The sequence below is a fragment of the Lolium rigidum genome, chromosome 4 (assembly GCF_022539505.1).
Source record: "Lolium rigidum isolate FL_2022 chromosome 4, APGP_CSIRO_Lrig_0.1, whole genome shotgun sequence".
NCBI classification, from domain to species: domain Eukaryota; kingdom Viridiplantae; phylum Streptophyta; class Magnoliopsida; order Poales; family Poaceae; genus Lolium; species Lolium rigidum.
This window is the reverse complement of record NC_061511.1, coordinates 240373108-240399540: the sequence shown is the minus strand read 5'-3', so window position 1 is coordinate 240399540 and position 26433 is coordinate 240373108. Positions and strand designations below refer to the sequence as shown.

Below are 26433 nucleotides of genomic sequence, written 5' to 3'. Positions count from 1 at the left end.
ATAATGATGAACGAAAATCTGGACATAAACCTTAATTCAATGGTTTCGCTCAATAGCATCAACTACAAGGAATAATCAACACCGGGAAAGTTTCCCCTATGAACTAGACAAGTCTCAAACCCAAGATGTTACAGCGGGACGGCATGGAGATGGCGGTGATGATGGTACTGGTGGTGGATATGATGGTGATGATGATCCCGATGAAGTCCAGCTCAATGGCGGTGACGATGGTGACGATTTCCCCCCTCCGGGAAGGAATTTCCCCGGAGAATTCTGCTTGTCGGAGAGCTTTTCTTTCTCTCTAGTTCTCCACCCCGTAGCGATGGCGGAATATTTCTCTGGTCGCTCCCCCGATCTTAGGTTTCCAGGGGGGTTGAAATATGCGAGGGGGCGATGCCAGAAGTGGGTCAGGGCGCCTAGACCATGCCCAGGCGCGACCTGGGGTGGGCCCGTGCCTAGGGGTGGTCTGGCACCCTCCTGGCCCATCTCAGCCTTCCCTTCTAGCTTCCTCCGTCATCTGGCAAAAAAAGGATTTTCTGTATATTTTATGGGAATTGTTGTTCTACAGAAATATGGTGTCTTGACAGTCCTTTTTTCAGCAGAATCCTGGCTCCGGCGGTTAATTCTGCAATAATCATCAAACATGCAAAAATAGATGGAATGACATAAGTATTACCTCTAAATATGAAATATATCAATGAATAACAGTAAATTATGATATAAAACAGTGATGAAAATTGGACGTATCAAACACCGCCTTCATTTTTGTCATCGACCTGACCCCCTCACAGTTTATGTATATTGGAATCAAGGGTGATTTTCCGGTGTTCTTTGCATGTTATTTCTCGCTACCGTGTTATTTTTGTTGGTGTCGTTACACTTTCAAATTTGTTATATATCATATGCCTCTAACCATGAAACCCTAGACACGGGTTTCTCTATGAAAGTGCAATGAAATTGTTGTAATGTTTTATTCTCAAGTATTAATTCTATAGTTCTCGTGTGCGAACTTCGACTACTTACAACCTCACCATTTATGGGGCTTATAGGATTACAACACACTATATAGAACATAGGAGGGAAGGACGGAGATGACAAAAACCGTTTTCCAAATACTAGATTTACGATGTAGGGGAATGATGGGGACCCTAGAGCTTAATGCTTCGGTTAGGCTTTGCGATAAAATTTCTCTTATTTTGCATGTATATGACAAGGGATATAATCTTGAATGGTGAAATCCCACATGAATATGGTTGCACCTAACATTGGCTTCGCCAACAACGTAGCATGTGTTTTGAAGTGTTTATAATAGAAGTGCATTCCGCCTAGAATTTATTGATGTTGCCCCTCCGGAGCCCTTGTTTTATATAAAGTGGAACATTAGACTTTTCCTCTATCCCACTTTGAGGATTGGGACATCTTAGAACTGTAATAACTTTTACAAATTTTCACTTATTTCACAATTATTCTCAAAAACAGTTACTCCTAAAACTTTTGAGCAATTCAATTATCTTACAACAGCAGTTCACTCAATTCCTCTGCTTCTCGTGGATTTGACACTCCCTTTACTATCAAAATGTGTTCTAATTGATCTCATACACTTGTTGGTATCACCAGTCTCTCTCTCTCTCTCATGGTGGTATGATCTATGGTGGTCACGAGCAAGAAGGGCGAGAGGTTTGAGGCACACACCAAGTTGTTGTTGGTTCTTCCCTATGTACTTGTCTAGATAAGCGTCCCTGCAATCTTGTTGTCTTTATCTTTGCCCGACGAGATGTTGCTTATTTCTTCTCTACCTAGTGGTTGGGACACATCGCTTTGGGGCAATCACATGTCTTTTTAGTGCATGTGTGCAACATTATTCTCCTTTTTCATGCTTCAAATGTGGCTTTTTTTCATCTTTTGTGTCGTGCAAGGCCAGTGTGGGGAGATGTTCTTGTTGTAAATTAAAGTGATAACGGTCCTTTGACCTCCACTCATAGAGGCCCACACTGGAAGTCTATTGCGGATGCCGATGAAGCTCTGCCATCCTTTTAGTGATCATTTCCAAGAGCGCAGGTAAGATTAAAGCCCAAGTGGGGCAAACATGGTAATCCTCAATTAAGGGGGGAACCATGTTAGTTTTCTCTCAAAATAGTTTGTATATAAGTCTTATGTATAAAACAAACCTTGGTTAACCATGTCATGTGTGTGTGTGGGGGGGGTGGTGGTGGCAAGGCCCACCCGGTCTCCCAACTCCCCCACTATTCATTTGAAGGAGTTGTTTTTCAAGCTTATGTATATCCCATATCCATGGCTTAGGTGGAGTCTTATTCCTCCACGCGAGCCTAAAGTGTATGCATGTACTAGTTGCATTCGTTTGCAAACATGGCGTGTTGCCGGCGGAGGCTTTTCTGGGTTGCTTGCTTCGTCATTAGAGTTTTGATGCATGCCCTCATATACCTCCTCTCCCTATGTAGACATGGCACAATACCCAGGAGAATCAAACTTTAGTTTGCCCTCTCTGGGTGGTGGTGGTGGAGGCGGGTGAGGGGGGTAAGTAGGGATGTAATTGGATTAGATCGGATTTTCGTTACCATCTCATCAACAAATTTTCTTGCCTAGTTCGAAGCGGGTCGGATGATGAAAGGTTGGTATTTCAAATGCAGATATTTTGGACCACGGATTCAAAGTGAAAAGAGAGCAGCACGGACATAAACATTAATCGGTTTGGTACGCATAAGTAGATCGACAAACCATACCGCCAAAAAAGATCAATAAAATGAGTCTAACAAAATATTCATAGAATAAATAATTGCAACACATTAGAAAGAACACATATAACTTAACCACTTGAACAAAATAGGTCCACAACGATGTAGTAACACAAACACAGGGGCTAAGATACCATGTTTGAGTGTCCTACTAGCCTAATAATGTTGGACCCCATGTTCAGCACAATGAGGACTATGTAAGTGAGTTGTTTTTAACGAATAAACTCGTCAACTCAGTAGTTGCTAACTGTGCTATATTAGATTAGACATATCCGTATTAAATGGATTATTCGATTTAAAACCATCAGATAATTTCCCGACATAGAAATAAAAGGCAAGTAACAAGCTAACACTAACACCACACTAAGAAATCAGTTATGCAAGAAGCCCGAGTGGCCGAGTCCACTTGCGCACACAGAGCACGCACCTCCCGACTCGCTGCGTTGGTCAAGTCAGTCGTCGATGTGATGTCTCCCGCGGGTCTCGTTCACACTGTATTATTACTAGCAACAAATCATAGTCTGCCAAAGAAAAGAAGAAGAAAAACCAGGGTCAGTAAACTGCTTTCTAATTTCGACCCAACTACATGAGTGCTGACACATACAGCATATCTCACTGTCAGAGTGCAGCCACCCGTTTATATACTGTCCTGGTGCCACGCCATTTCTCCACAAACCTAGAACAGGAGCAGCAGCGAACACACGAGCTCACGCCCGCACCATCGATCGCCTCTATCCTAGCTCATCCTTCAAGTCGTGCACTAGCTGAGACAGTGCTCATGGCGGGCTCGGCGGCGTCGTTGAAGTTCACGGTGCGGAGGAAGGCGCCCGAGCTGGTGGCGCCGGCAGGGCCGACACCGCACGAACTGAAGCGGCTGTCGGACATCGACGACCAGGACGGTCTGCGGTTCCACATCCCCGTCATCCAGTTCTACCGCCGCAACGCGTTCATGAGCGGCAAGGACCCGGCCGCGGTGGTCCGGGACGCCGTGGCCAGGGCGCTCGTGCACTATTACCCGTTCGCCGGCCGGCTGAGGGAGCTCGAGGGCCGCAAGCTCGCCGTCGACTGCATCGGCGAGGGCGTGCTGTTCATCGAGGCTGACGCCGACGTTCGCCTCGAGCACTTCGGCGACGCCCTGCAGCCGCCCTTCCCGGGGCTCGAGGAGCTCGTCTTCGACGTCCCCGGCTCGTCCGAGGTCCTTGGCACGCCGCTCCTCCTCTTCCAGGTAACTTTCCTTGCAGTTATCGTGTACGTGGAAGCATTTTCGAATTTCGATGCATGCGTGGCTCACTGTGGTACGTGCGTGCAGGTGACACGGCTGTCGTGCGGAGGCTTCATCCTGGCGGTGCGGTTGATGCACACCATGTCAGACGCGCAGGGGCTGGTGCAATTTCTGGCCGCCGTGGCGGAGCTGGCGCGGGGCGCCACGGTGCCGTCCGTGCTCCCGGTATGGAGGCGGGAGCTGCTGGAGGCGCGGAACCCGCCGCGTCCTGTCTTCGCTCACCGGGAGTACGACGAGGTGCCGGACACCAACGGGACCATCATTCCGCTCGACGACATGGCGCACCGCTCTTTCTTCTTCGGGGCCAAGGAGGTCGCCGCCATCCGTTCCCACCTGGCGCCGGGCCTCCGGAAGCGCGCCACCACGTTCGAGGTCCTCACGGGCTGCCTATGGAAGTGCCGCACCGTGGCACTGGCCCCCGACGCCGACGAGGAGATGAGGATGATCTGCATCGTCAACGCCCGCGGCGGCAAGGGCAAGGAGAGCGCCATCCCGAGCGGGTACTACGGCAACGCGTTCGCGTTTCCGGTGGCCGTGTCGGCCGCGGGCGAGCTGTGCGCGAGGCCCCTGAGCTACGCCGTGCGGCTGGTGAAGGAGGCCAAGGGCGAGGTGGACGGCGAGTACATGAGGTCGGTGGCGGACCTGATGGTGCAGCGCGGGCGGCCGCACTTCACGGTGGTGCGCGCGTACCTGGCGTCGGACGTCACCAAGGCCGGCTTCGGCGACCTGGACTTCGGGTGGGGCAGGCCCGTGTACGGCGGTCCGGCCAAGGGCGGCGTGGGCGCCATACCCGGCGTGGCCAGCTTCCTCATCCCGTTTAAGAACGCCAAGGGCGAGGACGGCATCGTGATTCCAATGTGCCTGCCCGGCCCCGCCATGGACAAGTTCGTGGAGGAGATGGGCAAGCTGCTGCGCCCTGCGGCCGTCGACGTCGCCGAAATGATCCCCGCCATGATCAAATCTGCGCTCTGAATCTGCTACCGTGCGCAGTCCCGTCGCCCGTCCGTTTCGTTATCCGCAATTGCGTGTCGTGGTTACTGGTTAGTGAAGTATAGTGGTTACTCCGCAGTAAGAAGTACAGTGCTAGTCAAAGTTAATCCGGAGTTGGTTTGTGGACTTGGGGTGCGAGCTGTGCCGCTTGTGTGATACACTAGACCAAAGTGAAAAAGGCTCGTCGGGCATGCGTTGGTTGCCTTGGTTATCTATGCCCACGAGTCTATAAAGTCTAAACGCAGTACTTTCTTTGGTTTAAAATAATTGCTAAAAAATAGATGTATCTACACACACAAAACATATCTTACTTTTTATTCTGCCGGGTCTGGCACCACTACAATAACATTGTCCACGGAGATGGTAAACCCTCGATTGTCGCATCGGCTTCTTTTATCCATAATTACGATCAATCCTTTCTGCTACTCCCTCTCTCACAGTTTATAAGGCACGCGCGTACCCCTAGATCGCAAATTTGATCAAGTTAGCATTAGTTATATGTTATAAAAATTATATCATTAAAAAGTTCAGATGTTCTATTTTCTAATGATATAATTTTTGTATTATATAATTTAAATTATATAGGTTAAATTGATGACCTAGGGGTACGCGCGCGCCTAATAAACTGTGAAGGAGGGAGTAGCTTCTAAACCAATCCTTCATGGGCATGCCGGTTCTGAGGACTCACGTCGGTTGGTAGCACCAATGGAAGGAAGGGTAATGGACAATGTTGACGTTGTTGGGGAGTGCTCCGGTGTCCCCCCCTCAACTCCATGTTTCTAAAAATTTGAAGCTGCTCCAGTTTTTTTTTATTTGATCTGTGGAGTTGCTTTAGCTTTTGGTATAAATACATGAAGTTGGTTCCATGGAACAGAAAAACACGGAACGACTGTTTATTTACGTTCCACTGCCACCGGTAAGTGACCAAAACATTACGCACGTCTTATCTTTCTCCCCTCCCTGCTCAGACTCTTCCCCGATTTGATTTCACCGCAACACGATTCACGCCGCGAATCGAGGCCGCCGGCAAAAGAATCAATGTACCCTTTAGCCGGAGTCAAACTTGTCTGATTCATTCTTGCTACCGCGCAAATCAAGTTGTAGCTTGTTGCCGCTGCCAGAAGCTTGTTATGGGCACCTCAACCAACTTGGTGAGGCGGCGTGAGACGTAGTGGAGTTGACAACAAGCTACTGGCGGCGACGGCAGTGAGCTACAACTCGATTTGCGCAGCGGCGAGAACGAATCGGACAAGATTGATTCCAGCGAAAGGTACGTGGACTCGTTTGCCGGAGGCCATGATTCAGTGGTGACAAATGTAAATCGCGTTGCGGTAAAGTCAAATGGCGCGGGAGGAGAAAGGAGAGAGATAACATGTGACCGCTCCAACATAAAAACACGAAGTGGCCGTAATTTACATCCGACTGTTACTGATTAGTGACTGAAATGTTAAACACGTGTTATCTCTCTCCTCCCTCCTCTCGCGCCATTCGACTTCACCGCAACGCGATTTACATTTGTCGTCACTAAATCATGGCCTCCAGTGAACGAGTCGACGTACCTTTCGCTGGAGTCGAACTTGTCCAATTCGTTCTCGCTGCTTCGCAAATCGAATTGTAGCTCGCTGCCGCCGCCAGGAGCTTGCTGTCACCTCCACTACGTCTCACGCCACCTCACCCAGGACGAAGTTGGTTGAGGCGGCCACAACAAGCGGCGCCGGCAACAAGCTACAACTCAATTTGCGCGAAATCAAGAATGAATCGGGCAAATTTGACTCCGGCTGAAGGTACATTGATTTGTTCGCCGGCGGCCTCGATTCGCGGTAGGCGTGTTGCGGTGAAGTCAAATCAGGAAAAAGTCTGGACGGGGAGGGGGGAAAGATAAGAAGTACGTAACATTTTGGTTACTTATTCTATGGCAGTGGGACGTAAATAAACAGCTGCTCCGTGTTTTTCTGTTCCACGGAACCAACTCCAGAAGCTAGAGCAACTTCACAGATCAGAAAAAAAAAAACTAGAGCAACTCCACAGATCAGAAAAAAAAACTAGAGCAGCTCCAATTTTTTTAGAAACATGAAGTTGAGGGGGGGACACCGGAGCACTCCCCGACGTTGTTTGGGACAACTTGTCAAATAATACTGGCATTGGTACATATGGGGCAGCCGGTGATAACTGAATGGTAGTTTATACCGCAATGTGCAAGTCCGAAAGAGGAATATATACTAGCTTGACTGGAGGGTATAAGACATGTCATTGAGCTTAGGAAGTGGCCCGCGACTTTGGAGTTGGATTGCCTCCGTGCCGTCCAAACCATTACATCTGCTGATCCTGAAATATCAAGCATCTGGGCTCTTTTCTCTGAAGCTCGAGAACTACTTAGGATTTATGATGAACTTGAAGTCAAGAAGGTCGATTGCGTGAGCAACGGCGCAACACATGTGTTGGCGCAGTTAGGCAAATCTGGTTTTACCGGTTCTTTACGTGATGCAGCTCCAACCTATGTGCAGGATCTGATCACAAATGATTGTAAGAATTTTATGCCTAATTAATAAAGCTCACGTGTTTCCTGGAAAAACATATCTAACTATTTTGAATTGAAGGGAGTAGGTAACTCCAATATATTGTCATATATTCTTTTAGTTCGTGTCTATCGTCACAAGACTGATTCTTAATTCATCCTAAGTTAGTTTTTCTTCCAGCCACAAGATGACATGTGGTCAACTGATTTTCAAGTAGTTGCAAGTCAAAATTTCTTCCAGTTATAAGATAGCATGTGTCATGAGGAAAAAAAACCCCCAAACTATTGGATGGAATTATTAACGAGCTTTATAGGGCGGCTACTGGTTCAATCTGCTACCTTTAATTAGCAATAAACTGATAATTTTTGTAGTCGTCGCTAGGTGGTTCAAATATCTAACTATAATTTTTGTTGCACTTTTGGTGTTGTTTGTATTGCTACTAATGATTATTAATAGATTGGAAGATTTTTCGCAAAAGAAGTTCAGTAAAGAGAGAACTTGTATTAAAAATAAAGGAAAATCTAGTCCTCGTGATTTCAGAAGAAAAATTACAGTATAATTTGCCCAAAATTACATGTCCCATCATGTACGTACTAGTCTGGGATGTAATTTGCATTTGGTAGATAAAGAAGTTAGAAAAGAATACAAGATAAAAGTCTAGCGTACATGATTTCAAGATCATAATTATAGTGTTGTTTGTCCACATTTACATGTTAGACATCATGTAAATACTAGTGATTATGCTATGATTTATATTAGAGAAAGTACTGGTATAAAAATACGAGCAAAATCCATCAGCTAACTTAGCCATGCTGGATGTCATGCATTCTACATCCCTCCTCGCAATAGGTTTTTGCTCCGCTTTATATTACTAGTTGAATGTCCATGTATTGCCACGGCTCATTGTTTGCTATTACATGTGCAAGTATAAAGAACACGTAAATATATATGTCCATGTGTTATTTGAAAATTTTAAATTTTACTATGCATGATTAAATCATGTTTACAGAGACCAAAGCAGGGAAAAAATAGATGTCCCTGTAAAATCTAAATATATATGGTCATATGAACATGCATGGAAAAAAACAGTTCTCTCGTTGCACCTGATCTTTTCATTGTCTAAAACTTTTTATTTCCTTATAACGCCATTGTATCAGAACCTAGCGTCTCCATATGCGTATAGTGTCAAAAAATTCATGTATGTAACCTTGTACGTATTTAGCGATTGTTGGTCAAAGGTTGATCCATGGACCATGGACCGACCGTCCCGGCAAGCAAGCGTATGCAATCTCCCCCATTATGGCATTGTCCTCTTCAGGTGCCCTAATGGCTAAATGTCCTCTTTTGGTTACGTGCCATGGTTGTCTCTACTTGATCGTACTCGAGAGTATGATCTAAAAAAAGAATTAAATGTGCCTCATCCTTCGGCCTTCACACATATACACAAAAATTGTGCGAAATTAGAGACATATCAGAAAAATAAACTTTTTTCTTATTTTTTATGTAGATTTGCATCCTATTGAAGCAGGTCGAAAGCATGTTTTAGACTTGCATCTTATTGAATCATCGATAGAATTCCATTTCTCCGTCCATTATCAGAAAATTGGAAACATAAAATTAATCTAAAATTTATCATAAAATGGAAACATAAAATTAATTTAAAATTTATACTCGTTCAGGAAAAAGCGATCACAACGAACCACTAATGCTGTTAGTGATACGGAAGCACTCTTTTTTTTTTCTCTGGTACTGTATTTTTGTCAGGAAGACTACATGTACCGCTCCCAGGCCGCTGGCGGCTCCGGAGCCCCAGGAAACCCTAGCCTCCGACCCCCCCAAGATCCCATCTTCCCGGCCACTGCCGCCGCCGGCGGCGGGGCGGCCCAACCCGGCCGTCGAAGGCGGGGGGTGAAGGTCGTCGGCGCGCCCCGACGGGCTCCCTTCGCGCGGAGGGGGCGTCTCCAGGGCGGCGCGGAGGTTCGCTTGCAATGGCGCGTAGAGGAGAGGAGTGGCTCGCCGGCCATCAGCGAGGAAGCGCGGAGGAGAGGAGGGGCCCGACGGAGGTCGTTGCAGTGGGCGAAGTGCGGAGGCCGGCGCGGGATGGGGTCGGGTGCGGGACGCGGGTCCAAGGCCCTGCAGGCGGCGGCGGAGTGGAGCGCGGCCAGAGGAGCTCCTGGCCTGCGGCCGGCCGCCTGAGGGTCGAAGACGAGCGGTGGTGCCCACCCAGTGGCACTGGCGACGAGGATGGAGCGGAGGCGTGGGGGCCCGATCTGGGCCTTCTTGGGCCAGATCTGGGTTGCCAGGGCCGGTATGGCAGTCCGCCAAGAGTGGCCTGACAGCCATGCCCGAGCGGCCCGACGTGCTGGTGTTGGGCTGCTGCGGTTCTTCGTCGAGCTGGAGGTTGGAGGTGGAGTTGTGCGCTTCTTCGCTGTGCTGGAAGCCGGTGGTCCACCAGGCTATGGTGGCGAGGACGAAGTGTTGCGACGACGGCGGTGTGGACAACAAGTTCGGCTGGCCCAATCAGGCGGGATGCGTGGGCGGTGTGCGGCAACACGGACGAAAGTCTAGCCCGACTTGTGTCGGTGCCGACGGCGATGGCGCATGTGGGCGTCATTCCCCTCCTTGGAGGCGTCGTCGAGTATGCCGGCACTTCACTGTTTCCGCTTTGATCGGGTGGTGTCCCCGGGCGAAAGCTTAGGTTCGGAGTGAATCGGCGCATTGGCGGCATCTCGATGTCGTCCCTCTATTGGGAGCATTGCGTTTTGGAGACATGGACCGATGTTTCTTGTTGCGCCCCTCTGGTGTTTGTTGCTGTCCAAGCTTGATCGTCCGGGGCACTATGTACGACATCACCGGGGAATCCAAGTCGATGCCTTTCTCAGGATGGACCAAGTCCCGCCATCTTCTACTTTGGTGGTGCTTTGACAAGGAGCGTTCAGTTGGAGCTGTCGATCTTTGGAGGTTACCGGAGTGGTTCGAGACGTGTCTTTGAAGTTCTGTTTTGGATAGGCTTTTTGTGTCGCGGTTGTAGTTTTGGTGGTGGCTGTCTTCGGACTAGCCGGTGTGGAGTGGAGTGAGTTTGTACTACGCTCGTTGTTTGCAGCGAGTTGTAGTCTTCTTGTATTCAAAATTCTGCTTCTATAAAGATATGGTACTCTCGAAAAAAAAAGGAAGACAGACAACATTAGTCCATCAACCTCAGATAAATGGGCCACATCCTACAGGGCCTAAGCGGGTTCGTGGGAAAGATTAGACCCGTAGTTGAACTGGACGTGCATACATGGGCTTTAGACAGTACTCCTCTCACAGTGCAAGCAGTCTCGCCCTCTTCCCTAAAGCAAGGCAGCGGCAACCGTCGACGGGATAGGTGAGAAGATCGTCACGGAGGTTAACATTCTTGCCATATAATTTTTCTCCCCTCCCTCATGATTCTCTGCTGATCTGATGTTTTTATTGTTTGGGGCAGTCAGCGACACAGTTCCGACAGGAGGAAGGAGGAAGACAGGGAGAGGATGGCGACGGTGGGCACAGTGACATTGTTTAGTAGACATTTATACAGTGAATCTGTTAGTCTTAAAAATTGATTGAGAATTAGTGTCTACCATTTGGTGACTAAGCAGTCTGATGCTAATTTTGGAACACATTGTGCGCTGTCCAAATCTGTTGTACTCATAGAAAGGACACAAAAGTTCAGAACCCTATGCTAGCTTCTGGTTGATACGCTTACACCATAAGGAGGCCGTGACAGTTTTTTACATTTTCTGCATGCTTATATAGTTGAATCAGAAACAAAATATCAGGAAAAAACCGCGGAAATTCAATTCGGCTTCTGGGTGCGTACTCCCTCTACCAACAAAATATATTTAGAAGTGTGGAAAAATTTTGACAAAAAATTCTACATGTACATCTCCATAATATATGTGTATGAGTCAAGTTTCACGAAAAAATAATATTTTTTGTGGCCTATGTAAAAAAGAGAAAACTTATCCTGTGAAAAACATTGTTTTCAGTATTGAATTTTATCTTTTTTACACACGTCACATGATAAGTTCATTTTTTACGAAACGACTTTGTGAGCGCGTAGCACGTGAAGATATACGTGCAAATTTTTTGTTTCAATTTTTTTGAAATTTAAAATATGCTTAAGATGCATTTCAAAATATAGGGAGCATATGCTCTCATGTTCCAAAACACCACTCCCAAAAAGCCAGGCTTAGAAATGCACTATCATGAGACACGCATTTAAAAGTATATGTAGTTAGTTTAGTTCATTATAATTGAGCGTTGGGATATTGACAGTGACCTGCAGGGCCGGTCCTGAGATTTCAGGGGCCCGGGGCGCAACAAAAACCTAGGGCCCTAGAAGTCTCAACTAATTATTTATCCACATATATATGAAATGATATCAATTAACATTTAGAATCTACATAAGCAATGTTGATATCAAATATTGTTTACTTGCTGTTTTAAAAATTCAGTATTCCAAGATATAAAATGACTAATGATGGCATGTTAAAATCTACGTAGTCCCTCCATTTTTAAAGAATGTCGTGAATTTGTCTAAATTTAGATGTATTTAAATCCAATTAGATAATTTTTTTATAGAAATATGCTAGTACATCTAAATTAGATAAATATATAACATCATTTTTTATGCCGAGAGAGTTTATGTTTATATGATGAGCTTCATTTTGAGACAATAATGATCTTATTTTAATAGTCACTAATGATAGTAGTTTACAGACCCAAGGTCCTACGGCAGATTAACTAGCCAAGTATGAGAAGCGATATCGTCTTATAGTGATTTTTGAGCAAGCCTATGTCCTTCTTTAGAGCGTGACTTCTCAATTTGATGTCTGTGAGTGATGTGTGTGTGTGTGTATAACATTTTTTTATTGAGGGTGTGCGTGTGTATAACATGCTATGGCCTCCAGGGAGAGTATCAACTAGATTTTAATGTGCGCCTTGGCGCACGATCCCGTAAAATTTGTACCAATGTTCAGTTTGTATATTTTTGTAAAGATCGATGATAAGCAAGCATTAAATAAAAGTGAATAATTATTTGTTATAATTATGAGTTGACAAAAATAAGTAGAAGAACACAACAATTATTATAAAATAAATTAAGAATTATCAGTTCCGCTCGGCCCTTCTTCACATGGATAAATAAATCAACATATTAAACAAAGTGTAACCTAGACACCGAGAATGTGTTAAACATAATTACTGCATCTAGTGCACTAAGCACACATAGACCGGTCCATTTTATGAGAGTGGTGTAAGAATACATAGCATGTAAAGAAGTCGACAACTAAAAAGGTAATAAACATTATATAGATAGAACCATAACAATACTTAACCATAATTGCGTAGAAAGAACTATAAAAAAAGTACTACCCATACGACAAAAGAAATTTGCACAAGAGCACTATCACCTCGTACATTTATTTCATATCTATATCGCAACTACAGTCGGAATGAACACACCCTCAGAGGCCCCGAAATGCAGCCAAAATGGCATCACCAGCGAAATAGAAATCAACCAAGAAAATATTACTCTATCGTATGCTAGAGAAGCTTGGTGTCCTTGTCCATTTATTGCATGATTTTCAGCTTCTCTCTCTTTCAAATTGTCTGATTTCTCGCCTTCTCTCTCAATTCAGCAATCATGTATATTATCAACAGAATATGCTTCATTTGGATTTTCGTAAGTTTTTTTGTTCATGTCCTTCATATCCAATCCTACTATTGTTGATAGCATATAATAAAAAAATTGTTAAACCTCAAAAAAGAAAATGAATTAATACTGAAAAGGTTAATATTTGAGTAATCACGGCTCGGGCAACAAATTTCTCAGCTTTGTTCTTATATGTTGTCAATACTTGGCAAGCAGAACAATAGTATGTTGACAGTATTTGACCAACGAAACAATAAGATATTACGAACTAAATTTTGGCATGTAATGTATACTAACAATAGAAAGAGAGAGTTGTGATCCTATGAAAGAGGGGCTCGTTAGGGCTCCACGGAGCAGTAGTGAAAGCAGAACATCACGACCATTGCCTACCTCTGGGCACGACGAACCCCGGTGAACTGTGGGGATTTGAGAGCAAGATTGGTCACACTACACATCAAAAGCTATTATAGTTGGTCATATGAAAAAATAACTCTATATCGCAGGAAGCTTAGATGTTCTTGCTAGCTGTAGAACTATTATGTTTTCGGTTCTTGTTTTGTTTGTGTATTTTGTCATAGACAGTGTAGTCAGTGTAACTGTTGTGGTACAGTGGTAAGATCCTCATGGAGTTTGTACGTGTTATTTTGTTTTCTGATCCGTATTGAATTTCAAATGAAATGCAGTAGGATGTAGTATCAAGTGTTGTCTGAATCGAACTCAACTTGCTGTTTTCAGTTTAAGATAGTTGATGCATACTTTTTTTCATTGAACCTGCCATGTTCAATAGTTTCTTTTTTTCTTAATTATGTTTTCATGCAGTACTCGGCAGTGTCTTTTTCTCTGCTTGAAGCTACATTGAACTGAAATGGTAAAAAGAATAGAGAGTGAGTGAGGGACGTCTTGCTGTTTGCAAGGCACAGCGTGCCTCGAGCCCAAACATCCACCGTCCAAATAGATCCAGCGGATAGCAGCAATTCAAGACCAACACAAGTTGGCTCCATCCTCCGCAACGCAGCCAAGCGGGCTCTGCAGACTTGTTGCTCCGGCCGCCGCGCTGCCGGGGAAGGGTGGGGAGACGTGCCGGCTGCTCCTGGAGGGTGAGATTACCCCCCTGTCCCCTCTGCCCGTCTCTGACTGCTCCGTCCGCACCCCATCCGGCGGCTCCCTCCGGCCTCCACCCACTTCGACGGCCACCGCCAGTTCCAGGAGCTGCGCCTCCATCTCCCAGGCGCGTGAGTTTTGTCCACGTAGGCCTTGTCATGCGCGAGTTTCTGGAGTGGTGCGTTTCCGAGCAGGGCCTAGAGGTGTGCATCTCAGCATCTGGGTGATGGCACCGGCATGGGTGACGCTCTCCTTTTTTTTTACCATAATTCTATATATTTAGTTAATGTACACGCCATGAGGGAATTTTCTGTTTCCGTCCTACAAAATATACTATGAAAAAGTGGATACCAAACCACATAATATTTCAGTAAAGTCCACAAATATCATTCTTATCTGACACACACCTTTTGTACTATTGATAGCCAAACTCTGAAGAATGCTTCGGTACTTTACTGCTAACTAAGCCAACCAAAAAGTCCCGTTCCACTGGTAGTTTGCTTCAGAAGGTGCTGCCTTGGTTTCATCGGAAGGCAAGACAATGAATCTAGATGCCCATTCCGCAACCATCCAATTCCAACGACCAGCAAGTATCTCACATAAGAAAGGACAGTAAGCACAAGTCCTTGTGCAAAAGTTAGTTCAGGTTCATGTAAAAATAGGTCCGGATTCTGTTTATCAGATTGGATTATATTGCCACTGGTCGTACCATCTTTCAGTAGTTTTCTCAGTAAGATAAATTAATTCGACCATAAATTAATTCCACCATCAATCCAGCGTGCACTACTTCCGTGCTACTCATAATTTGGTGGGAGTTTGTCATTGCAGATAACCTACAGTACAACACTTGATGAGTCACTTGTAAACCAGTAGTTGCACAAAATACTGGAGGGCTGAGAAAAGATATAATTATATAAACTGTAGATCGATAGTAAGCAAATCAAGTAGAACAAAATATAGATAATCTGAAGATGTTGGTCTGCTAAGGCTCTGATTGTTCTACAGTGCTATTTGTTTGCACCAGTTAAGTTCGTATTCAGCTAGTCTAATTCACTGATGCGCATTCCCAATGAGTCCTTGCCAGATCAATATATAAACAAAATACCAGAGATGCAAGAAAAGATACCATAGTAAAGTGACAGAACTTAACATAGGCAATCCATAGATTTTTTTTGTATTAATTAGTATACTAATTGGTCATATTTTTGAACAACAACGTGAGATGCAGGAAATGAAACTCCAGTTAGGAAGCTAGACTTGATGCTCATGACTAATAAGAAGTGCAAGTAGCACAGCCAGGGCATTGTCTACACTTATCACATTATGCTTGCAAGTAGGAACTGATCACATTGTGACTCCAAGTAGGCATGCCCTGACAAAGTGGAGGCATTCCGTGAGTAGTCTTGGTACTGAAAAACTGCAGGCGGTAGTGGTTAGAAGGTTGGACAGGCTGCGTAAACATGGTCATGTTCCTGCAATAGATTCCAGACAATTAGCCCCCATAGTGCATATACCAATGGAGATTCTGAGACTGAATAATGTGTATGAACTTACCACGGTAGCATTTAGATGGATTCATTTTTCTAAACAACATAAAAAAATGAGCATGTGAATAGCTTGTACAGTACAGAGAACTAAAAGCTGAGAAACTGAACAGAGTATTTGTTTTCCTTTCAAAGCTTTCAAGAAAACAGTCTGTAGTGTTAGAAGGAATTTACACACTGAATATAAGTTACCAATCTCTCTTACAGCTCCTCACTGAGATGAATACAATTGTGACATGCTGACATAGATAGGCACTAATATATATGAATGAAAAAGCAGAACAACATGTACTAAATTACCAATCTATAGCCCTCTTACAGTTCCTCACCGAGATGAATACAATTGTAGCATTGAAAGATAACAGCATCAGAACTTGGAGTACCTCTGTGATGTATAATTTTCTTTTTGTTTGAAGCACAGATGTCCATCTATATATACTCATTAAAACCTGTGAAAGAAATAGTTCACAAGGACATATCAACAAAGATAGTTCCTAATAACAAAAAAGAAGTGTTATAAATATCCAAAAGCAAGTGAGTACCTGCTCTTAGGGGAAAATAAGTGCATTAGAATCATTGTCTGCTCAAAATTTTATATCTCATAAGGAATAATACAAGATATCCTGCAATACAACAATTATCTACAATTCAGACCGCTGGTTGTTGTCACCGCTGGTGTAGAAATCATCTGCCACCCAAACACAAGCATTCAAATTCACACCTCAACATATACAAATTAATAAGCAAGAAAAAAAAATGATGGCTCATGCTGACAACAACATCTGATGCCACATGCCAGGCTTGTAGTTTTGATGTTCTAAATGATTATTACTTCACCACGGAAACTAATAAGTTCCATCGTCAATAACAAAGAGACATTACCTGAAAAGCTATGTACATCATCGGCTAAAGAAATATTTTGGTGATCCACTGATCCTCCTACACAAAGGTACTTTATCCACTAATCCCTACCTGAAGGAACATATGCAGGACAGTGAGGAGGCGAGGCATGGGAAGCACCGTGGAACCGCTGCACCAACGCTTGAGTTTATCAGTAGATTTCACATGAAATTCTTAACGGTCATGTGCCGTGGGATAACTTGCACCTATATAATTATAATTTTCTAGTAATTTTCAGCAGTTGGAGCCCATTCAGCTATAAATAGCCCCAAAAGTTAATATCCTAAGAAGCTCAACACTAAGTATTACACAAGACACAAGGAGTATATATGAAAAAAATGTAGTATCCAGTACTAAAGTCATTTTTGGAGAAGACACATGATCAAAGTACCTACTTCCGCCCTGCCTTCTTTTTTCATTGATGAATGACAACATATTGCTGTTGGATGGTGCCAGACATGCAAGTGTTCCAGGAAATAAAAGTGAACACATAGCTCTAGGGATGAACATCGAATCCTCTTCCGTACTCAAATCTCAATTAATATCTATAATAAAAATATGTGTTTCGGTGCAGATTTATATACTACAAAACTGGTATATATAGGTAAGTAGGATATTTATACACTACACCATAAGGAAAAAAACATGCAGGTAAAGTGGCATATTTATGAAATAGCATTTATGATGACTCATTATAGCAATTACATGACCATAGAAATTAAATCTGACGTTCTCGATTTACATGCAACATCTGAAAGGCTGAAACCATATATGTGCACTCCATTTAGATATACACATATTTTATACGATAGGAGTGACATGGATTGTACCATTTCCTACACCAAGGCGATTGTCTTCATCTGAATATCCGTGGGCCAATTTTATCTTTCATGCTTTGCTAGCTTACCTACAAATTGTTTCCTCTTCTGGCATGATGTCTGGTTAGCTTAGCTGACAATTCATTACTATGATTCAGAGGGAACTCACTGTTGCTCTACTATCCAAGTAAACGCTTTCATGTTTCTTATGTGGAATATAGGTGTACTTGCTCCCCCTTTCAGCAAGTGTGAGCCATCAGTTTCTTTGAACGCCTGAATTTAATGTACCTAAACATTATGACCTTCTCAGAATATATGTCCTCTTATCACCATTGTTTCCTATAATTTCATAAATATTGGTTCCAGTTTCATTTTTCCTCTCTATGCCATATAAATTATTAATGCGGGTATCTTTTGGTAGCACTATTCTGTGTACTTTTACCAACTAATAGGCAAGGAGCTTATATTTCCTATTACATGAAATTCTGCGCAAGAAAAGATAATGCATAGACAATAGGACAAGCTGCTTTCTTCATCATGAATCCCCATGTTTTAAGATAGGTACTGAATATTTTTCAAGCTGCCCTAGAATGAGCTGGATATTTACTTTGAGGTACCATGATAAAAACATGACTACAAACCATGAATAAGACTAATGTTCAACCAACAAACCCAGCCAACACAAAAAAAAAAACAGAAAACACACAACAGAACCAATAGGTGGCAAAATATCTGTACAAAATGTGAACAAGAAGCCGAGCGAGAGTTACAGAGGCATGGCAGTAAAAATAGGTACCTACCAGACAGACCAGGTGACCAGCAAGGAAAATCATGAAGCGACCCTAGACTGAAAAGAATCTGTCTCCTGCGAAGAAACATGGTCAAAACGGTAGTCAGAATATGATCTAGAGAAACTGGGGCCAAACTGAAAGTATGATGTCCAGGTTAACTTTTGTGATTAAGAGCCACTCCTTCAAGAGATAAGATGGATTGCATAGAAAGATATATTTGGGCATATCTAGTAAGCCAAATCATCACAACGCTGAGGCCAAACTGGCTATATCTTTGAAGCAAGCAGGTCACTTGGCTCTAAGAGGGGAAAATATCTTACACCTCTTATTTCTTCACTGTAGAAGCTGATAGCATATATTATGGAAAAGATCCCAGAACACTGAAGAAAATTAAATAGATTTTCTTCACTAAAAAAATAATGGCAGTAGCTACAAAGGTAAAAGGTATGATCTACGACCAGACTGAAAAACGTTGCTAAACAAGTAGATATCAACTAAAAGAGTTCATGGAAAAATCGTTGGAAAAAAGAGCGTTTAGACAATGGACTTTCTGCCTTTCTTAAACAAATGCATACAACTTGATAATTACCTTCAATGTAAGTTCGTACATAAGGTTAATAACACAGGGTTTAGGACACTCACCGTTGTTTCAACTTCGACATCAATTATAAGTGGAGTTTTATTTTCCTTTTGTGTGTAGTCTCAGTCGATCGCTGATGCCATACATAGCAAGGGGCAAGCCAGAGGAGAGAATGACGACGTCGTCGAGGTCGGCTCTCAGTGGCGTTTGAAGGGCTCCTGTTGTGGAAACTGAGGGGAAAGGATGCCGGCGATGGCCCCTTCTCGTTCATCTCTGTGGCAGTGCACGACTTGGGCGACGATGGCGCATACGACTTGGCCTCTGTGTCTGTCTCGCTTCCGGTAAAGTGGGCCTTCTGGCCACCACACATGACGAGGGACATGGTGGATGCAGAGGAGCATGGTGACGATAGGTGGCACGGGATCCCTGAATCAAAACAAAGACATGCCAAACATTTGGAGACTCGAGGTGGGTCAAAATATTTCACAACCTAACTGCTCATTCACAAAGTAATTAATCAGGTCAAATAGGAACCAACCAACAGTAGGCTATTTTTTCTCTTTTCCATGTCCATCCATCAGAGCACATCATGGTATAATACTTTTCAAAAAAAAATCAGTGAAATCAGAAAGAGAAGAAAGAAAAGCTTTTTGGCTTGGCATTTGAGGCAACCATATAGAAGAGCATTAGATTATCCCTGGTTTGTTAAGGTGTGGAAAATGTGTTGGATTATAGAACCATAATTTCATTAGAAATAGAAGAAAACAATATTTTCAGACCACATACTCAATAGCATACACACACGGCAATAACTATCGTGAATCATATGAACAAACTAAAAGATGAAGAATATTTTGTTTCTTATACGACAAACCATGAGCAGAACTGAAAATAATATCCATATCATGATTTAAATCAAACCCATTGTATTCATGTGGAGAACATCCAGAGAAGCAACTCTGCTTCATAGGACTAAAATAATAGCTATAGATGTCTTTACCTTTAGACGAAATACATGCAAATGCAATTACCTTTCAATAAAAGTAAAGGAAACTGTCAGGACATCAGTACCATATCAAGAAAAGGTAAATTGCTATTCCCGGAACCAAATAGATGTCTTTTACAATGTTATTTCGGCCTTCTCAAATAAACTGAGCCAATCCGATTGACTCACGAAATGATTTTTTCTACTCATTACCCTCAAGACCAATATGTCAAAAAAGAAGAATAAGAGGCATGATTGTTTTTCAGGCAGGATAAAATCATACATATCAAGCTTTGAGTTGGTGACATTCTGGCAGACCAATCTATATGCTTGAATGAAAATAAATTTGTATGTTCACCTGATGATAACTACACAAAAATAAAAAGAACCATGCACTATTTTCAAAAAATGAAGAAGATAGATAGCTGGTTTTGGCATAAAACCGGGATAGTACTTAGAATGAATCTAATTCACAGAAGCGATGAATTATATTAGACCATTTCCAAGTTTCATCACGCATAATACTATAATGACCCCCAAAAAAATCCTTCAGATCAAAGCATATCCACTGAACTACAGGATAAAAGTAAATTCTCTGAACATAAAACCACACCAGAGTTGCAACCAATGTCATGCACTTTTGTGTCAAAAAATTAATACATTAAACACATGAATGGATAGTAAGGGAAATGCTAAAATATTACAGATTGTTAATCATAAGTCCTACACCTTCTCATGAACTATTTTTTTCCTGTACTTGAAGGCAACAAACATGCAAAGTTGGAAATTATCAAATACTCCCTCCGGTTAGAAAAAATCGACGCAAAGGGAAAGCATTAGTAGCGTTATGGTAGGCATGCTCGCGCGTCGATTAAAGTTGACCGGAGGTAGTACCTTCAAGCCCATCCAACCGGTGATGCCGCAATCATCCCTAGACAGGATTATAACAGCGACATAATCGTTCTCAGCGAGGCGCCAAAACAGAGGTATAATCACACCACGGGAAGTCCTAGCAAAAACAAACAAAGGAGCGGACCAGGATGTCGACCTCGTGCACGCCCGGCTCTACCTCAGCAGCTTCTCTCGGCCGCTCCACGCATCAACCGCTCGCCCCATGCCGTCTTGTTGCTGCTTGCCCGACGAGGCGGCCGTACTTCAGCACGCGGTCGGAGCCACGCCGACGACCAGATGCAGCGGCCGCTGTTCACACCTTCTGCACGACCGCCTCCACCTCTGCAGCTTCTCTCGTCTGCTCCCTCGCGTCAACCGGTCGCCCCGCGATATACAACCTGAGATTATACAAAATGCAATCTAGTATGATATACACATGATACCCTTTACAAGCAAGTGTTGTAGCTAAACAAATATCCAAAACATTTTAAGTTTTAAGAAAAAGAAACACCTATCTTATTTCCTCCGGTGTGAACAATAAGCTGATTAAAAAAGTAGTATGTTTAAGGAGATCCCCTTGCCAAACTAACTGAATATGACAGCAGAATAATGATACCAAAAAGTCAATGGAGATCCAATATTTACCTCTCAAACAGGGAGGAGAACATTCCATTCTTTTTTTTGGCCGGCATGAGATTTTCCTTTAATCTTGCATCCACAGTAACCACATCACACAAACTTAAAACATAATACATGGATCGAAATGAATGAACACAGAGAGAGCACAACCTGATGCGACCTCGCACATCTGAACGCCAGCCGACGCAGCCCTCTTTTTTCGTCCATTGTGTTCGCTGCTACTCCCGTCGTCTGCAAGAAGAGGAGATGAGAAGGCGGCGGCCCGTGGATCTACGGTTAGGGAGCTGCAGGGGAAGCACAGCTTAGGGAGAAATCAGAGAGGGCAGAGGGAGGGAAGAGTAACAGGAAGGAGGAAGCACGAAGAGGAGGGCCCTACTTGCGCCGCCGCCGGGGTATGCCTCTGGCCGAGCCTCTCCCCGCTTTGCTGCTGCTGCTCGCGCGGAGCAGCACGAGCCGGAGGTCTGGAGCCCGGCCTCCTTTGCCGAGGAGCCTCACGCGGAGCAGCACAAGCCGGAGGACTGGGGCGTGAAGGATGGCGGCGCCGTAGCCAGCTCGCACGGCGCAGCGCGGCGCGACGGGAAAAGGGAGAGGCGGCGGGCGGCGCGACCGGAGGAGGCGTGAAGGATGGCGGCGCCGTAGCCAGCTCGCACGGCGCAGCGCGGCGGGAGGAGAAGGGAGGCGATTTACACAAAAATAACCCAAAACAGGAAGAAAAGCACAGACTGACCCTCCGGCGAAACTATTTCACCAATCTAACCCTTTTGTGTGGCGCCCCTCCCACAGGCGCCACACATGCCCATGTGGCGCCCCTGACGCTGGCGCCACACACCCATCCGACGTGGCCCGTCGACGCTGAGCTGGTGACCCGATCCGACGTGGCAGCAGGAGTGGCGCCGTTCCGGCCGGCGCCACACTTTGAAAGTGTGGCGCCCCTGGCAAGGGCGCCACACATCCACTTAAGTTTGGCCGCGCGCGCCCAGCCCAGCCCGACCATCTCTTCCTTTCTCTTCTTCCTCTGTTCTTCTTCTCTCCCTCCTCCCCAACCCGGTTCTCTCTCTCCTCCCTCTCCCCCCCACCAAATCCACCACCAAATCGTCAGATCTGTCCGTGGAGATCGTTCCCCATCCATTTGTCAAGGTAATCTCCTTCAAATCTTCTCCATTCATCCACTAATTTCATAGATCGGGCTAGATTTGGACATGAACCCTAGACATGTTTTTTTCTTTTGTGCACTCTATATTGTATTGTTTGTGTTGGAGATGGTAGCCTCATGTATGCATGTGTTTGAACCATAGATGTGTAGAAATCTACATATGAAATTTCACATGTATGTGTATGAACTCTATGTATGTATGTGTATGTATGTGTATGAACCCACATGTATGCCTAGTATTTGTGATGGAGTAACTCATATTTGTTAGTTGAATGGATCGTAATATGGTTCAAAAATGTAAACATGTAGGATGGCCGGTGCCGGAGGACGGGGAAGGGGCGGCCGCCGCGGTCCTGGGCGCCCCCCGGGCCGGGGAAGGGGCCGCCGCGGTGGAGCAGCAAGGGCCCCACGATCACCGTCACCTGCATCCTCCTCGTCTTCGCATGACGAACGCTGCTTCGAGTTCCTCCTCCGCATCGACGACGACCCACTCGGCATCAAGCGGCTACCGGACAAGTTCGCCGAGTTCGTCGACGGCGTCGAGCCGGCGCACTTGCGCCTATGGGAGGCTAGCTGCAACTTCTGCCGCTGGCCCGTGGAGGTCCTCTTCGACGGGCAGGGGAAGATGTACCTGCACACGGGGTGGGACAAGTTCGCCCGTGACCTCCACCTCGAGCCCGGCTGCCAGCTCACCTTCCTCTACGAGGGGGACGGCGAGATGATCGTCAAGGTGTTCGACGACACCGCCTGCCGTGTGCACTACCCCCACACCGGCGAATCCGGCTCGGACACCGATAGTTAGAACTTAGAGTGTTGTCAACTCTATCTTCGTTGCTTCGTGTTGTTTGAATTCTATCTTAAATTGTATGAAACTATGTGCTACGATGTTAGGTATGATGATGTTATGTCCATGATGTGTGTACGAAATGGCTGTTGATATGATGTGTGTATGACATAGCTTTTGACATGATGGCAGTTTTGTTGGAATATGGTAGGATTTTTCATGGTTTTAACACAAGTCAATGTGTGGCGCCCTTCACACTGGCGCCACACTGCACTGTGTGGCGCCCGTGGCATCGGCGCCACACATGCATGTCTAATTGCACAAAACATACTGTAAGACAAATCGTCTGGGACTTAGCCGTTTTGGCGACCCTCTTTGTGTGGCGCCCGTGGCATCGGCGCCACACATGCTTGGGTTGGAGGAGGTTGACGCGTTTGGCTTGGAGGAGGTTGACGCGTTTGGCTTGGAGGAGGTTGACGCGTTTGGCTTGGAGGAGGTTGACGCGTTTGGCTTGGAGGAGTTTGACGCGGTTGGCTTGGAGCTTGTTGGCTTGGAGCTTGTTGGCTTGGAGCTTGTTGGCTTGGAGGTTGATTTGAAGCTTGTTGGCTACTTGATGCTTGACTTGTGCTAGCATCATTGCCCTTTGATTTTTTGCCGGATGTGCACTTCCTTTTATTGTGGCCCTTACTATTGCAGGATCCACAATTAGTTGGCTCGCGAGCTTCTTGGAATAACCTGTTTCCGGAATGACCCCATCTATCCATATCTCCGTGATACCTCTTTGTCTTTCTTCTTCCACGTTTCACAACCTTCCATTCCGGATCTGGCCAAACTTGCACTCCATGATACTCCGGCCATTGTGATTGATCCAAGTAAGGACAAAACCTTGGAGCCCATGTCCTCTTTGTGGCTTCGATTGAGAACTCGGACTCCCGAACGGTGAGCGGGTTATTGTAGTCGACACGTCTAGTGCGTGCTGCTGTTAGCAAGTGGGAGCAAGCCAAATGAAGCAAAGAGGGCCTCCTACATATGCATTCACATGTCTTTAGGGACACACGGAAAGCCCGGCCTCCGTGTTGGACACCACCTTGTGTGGTGCCTCCCGGCTCATTCACTTGGTAAACCCAGTCAACATTATCATAACATGTAGCCGTTTGGGAGTCGGTCTTCCTCGCCTGAAAATCCATGAACTCTTGAACCTTCTTTGGGAACTCGGCATTCAAAGCAATTTCCTTCTCCGTTTCATCGGTGTAGTTCTGGAAATAGACATTCAACATCTCGAATGTGTATTGAATGATTGCCGTCACGGGCAATGCACGAACACCCTTCAAAACATTGTTGAAGCACTCGGCCATGTTGCTTGTCATTTGGCCATATCTCCTCCCATCCTCATCATAAGCTCTCGCCCACTTTGAGTTAAATACGAGGTGTCTATGTAGAAACTCTTGACCACCCGCGTTGAGGTCTTTGTGCTTCAGCAAGCCGTTGTATAGATTTGCGAAGCGGCGCTCCGAATAAGCGAGGCAACAATCTTGAAGAAGGTCAGACAACTCTTTGCTCTTGCATGCCCGGTAGAAGTTCGCACAAAAATGCCTCATGCACCATCGGTGATGCAAGGGAGCATGCCCGGGAATTGGAACCTCCACCGCATTGAGAATTCCTTGATGACGATCGGAGATGACACACACTTCCTTTGAGGGTGGTATGACCCTCGTCCTCAATATATGAAAAAACCATTGCCGGTTATCATTGTTCTCAATCTCTACCAATGCAAAAGCCAATGGTACTAAACGGTTGCTTGCATCACTTGCTATTGCCACCAATAGTGTGCCCTTGTATTGACCGGTCAAGAAGGTACCATCCACGGCTATGACGGGCCTACAATGTTCGAATGCCCTCGTGCATTGCTGGAATGACCAAAATGCACGGTGAAATACCCTCACTCTTTTACCATCATGCAATGTCATTTTGGTTGCGGAAGGCTCGACCACATGCACCATGCCCGGGTTAGTTGCGGCCATCGCTAACAACAACCTAGGGATACGGTTGTATGCTTCCTCCCAATCACCGTACAACATCTTGAATGCGGCTTGCTTGGCCTTCCATGCCTTCCCGTACTTGACGTCGTAGGCAAACCGGGATTTGACCGTATCTTGCACGGACCTAATGCTCATGATCGGAAGTGATGATATCTCCGCCGAGAGCTTGTATGCAATGAACTCGGATGTGAGTTGACGGTGGTCCGGCTGTGCATCCTTGCCATCAAGCTTCGGTCCCCGGCACATGTGAGTGGCTACACAACTTGTTATGTGCCAAGAGGGCCCTTTTTGAAAGGTCGTGCACGGACAACCCATGGGCACCTTTTATCCACACATTTTAGCGTGTACCGCTTCTTCAAGTCCGAGTGAACAACGATGTAAGGGCGATGATGCTTAATGGAGAACTCCTTCAACCATATCTTCAATTCCAAGAATGTATCAAACGTTAGCCCTTTAGAGATCATAGCCGTCCTACCATCCACATCTCTCTTGGATAGTGGCCTAGCTCCAAGAAGTAAACTTTTGCCACCATCAACCACGGCTCCATCCGCAAGACTAACATCACGGAACAATGGTACCCGGATATCCCGTCCGGTTACCTTCTTGAAGATCTCGGCTCTTTCGGCTTCCTTAGCCGTGAAGCCATCCTCGTCAACCTCCTCTTCGGGTCCATCATCATCCGAGTCCGACGCATAGCATCGGGAATAAGGAATGGAGTGGTCCATCTCCTCTTGCGTCCAATATTTATCCAAATCACCCACATTGTTGCCATTCATCTCGAAACAATCATCACCATCGTCATGCTCATCATACTCATTATCCAACGGAGGTTGTTGGGCAATGGGAGATTGGACAATGGGAGATTGGGTGGCCTCTTCTTGGCTCATGGGTGGAGGAGTCCTCTCTCGAACGGGGAGGAGGGCCGGTTAAGGTCAAGCTCGATACGAGCATCAACCGTCTTGGTTGCAAACAACTCCAAAGCCTTATCTT

The 26433-nt window shown here is 45.2% G+C and overlaps 1 protein-coding gene and 1 long non-coding RNA gene across 2 annotated transcripts; one reads left to right on the top strand and one right to left on the bottom strand.

The window, feature by feature from the left end:
• Positions 1-3531: 3531 nt before the first annotated feature.
• LOC124650416 (benzyl alcohol O-benzoyltransferase-like) lies at positions 3532-5007 on the top strand. Its single transcript, XM_047189947.1, has 2 exons — positions 3532-3978; positions 4063-5007. Exons 1-2 carry the CDS (start codon positions 3532-3534, stop codon positions 5005-5007), a joined length of 1392 nt encoding a protein of 463 aa, XP_047045903.1.
• A 16496-nt stretch (positions 5008-21503) lies between these two features.
• On the bottom strand, positions 21504-21953 carry LOC124706533. Its single transcript, XR_007004456.1, has 2 exons — positions 21844-21953; positions 21504-21698 (listed from the first exon to the last, which is right to left on the bottom strand). It is a non-coding gene; the product is annotated as an uncharacterized LOC124706533 (long non-coding RNA).
• Positions 21954-26433: the final 4480 nt, after the last annotated feature.

What these genes read in the sequence shown, in the direction of transcription:
- LOC124650416 (XM_047189947.1), top strand. Translation starts at nt 3,532, where the DNA reads ATGGCGGGCTCGGCGGCGTCGTTGAAGTTCACGGTGCGGAGGAAGGCG. An exon ending in CGCCGCTCCTCCTCTTCCAG is followed by an intron (nt 3,979 to 4,062) that starts GTAACTTTCCTT and finishes ACGTGCGTGCAG; the next exon opens with GTGACACGGCTGTCGTGCGG.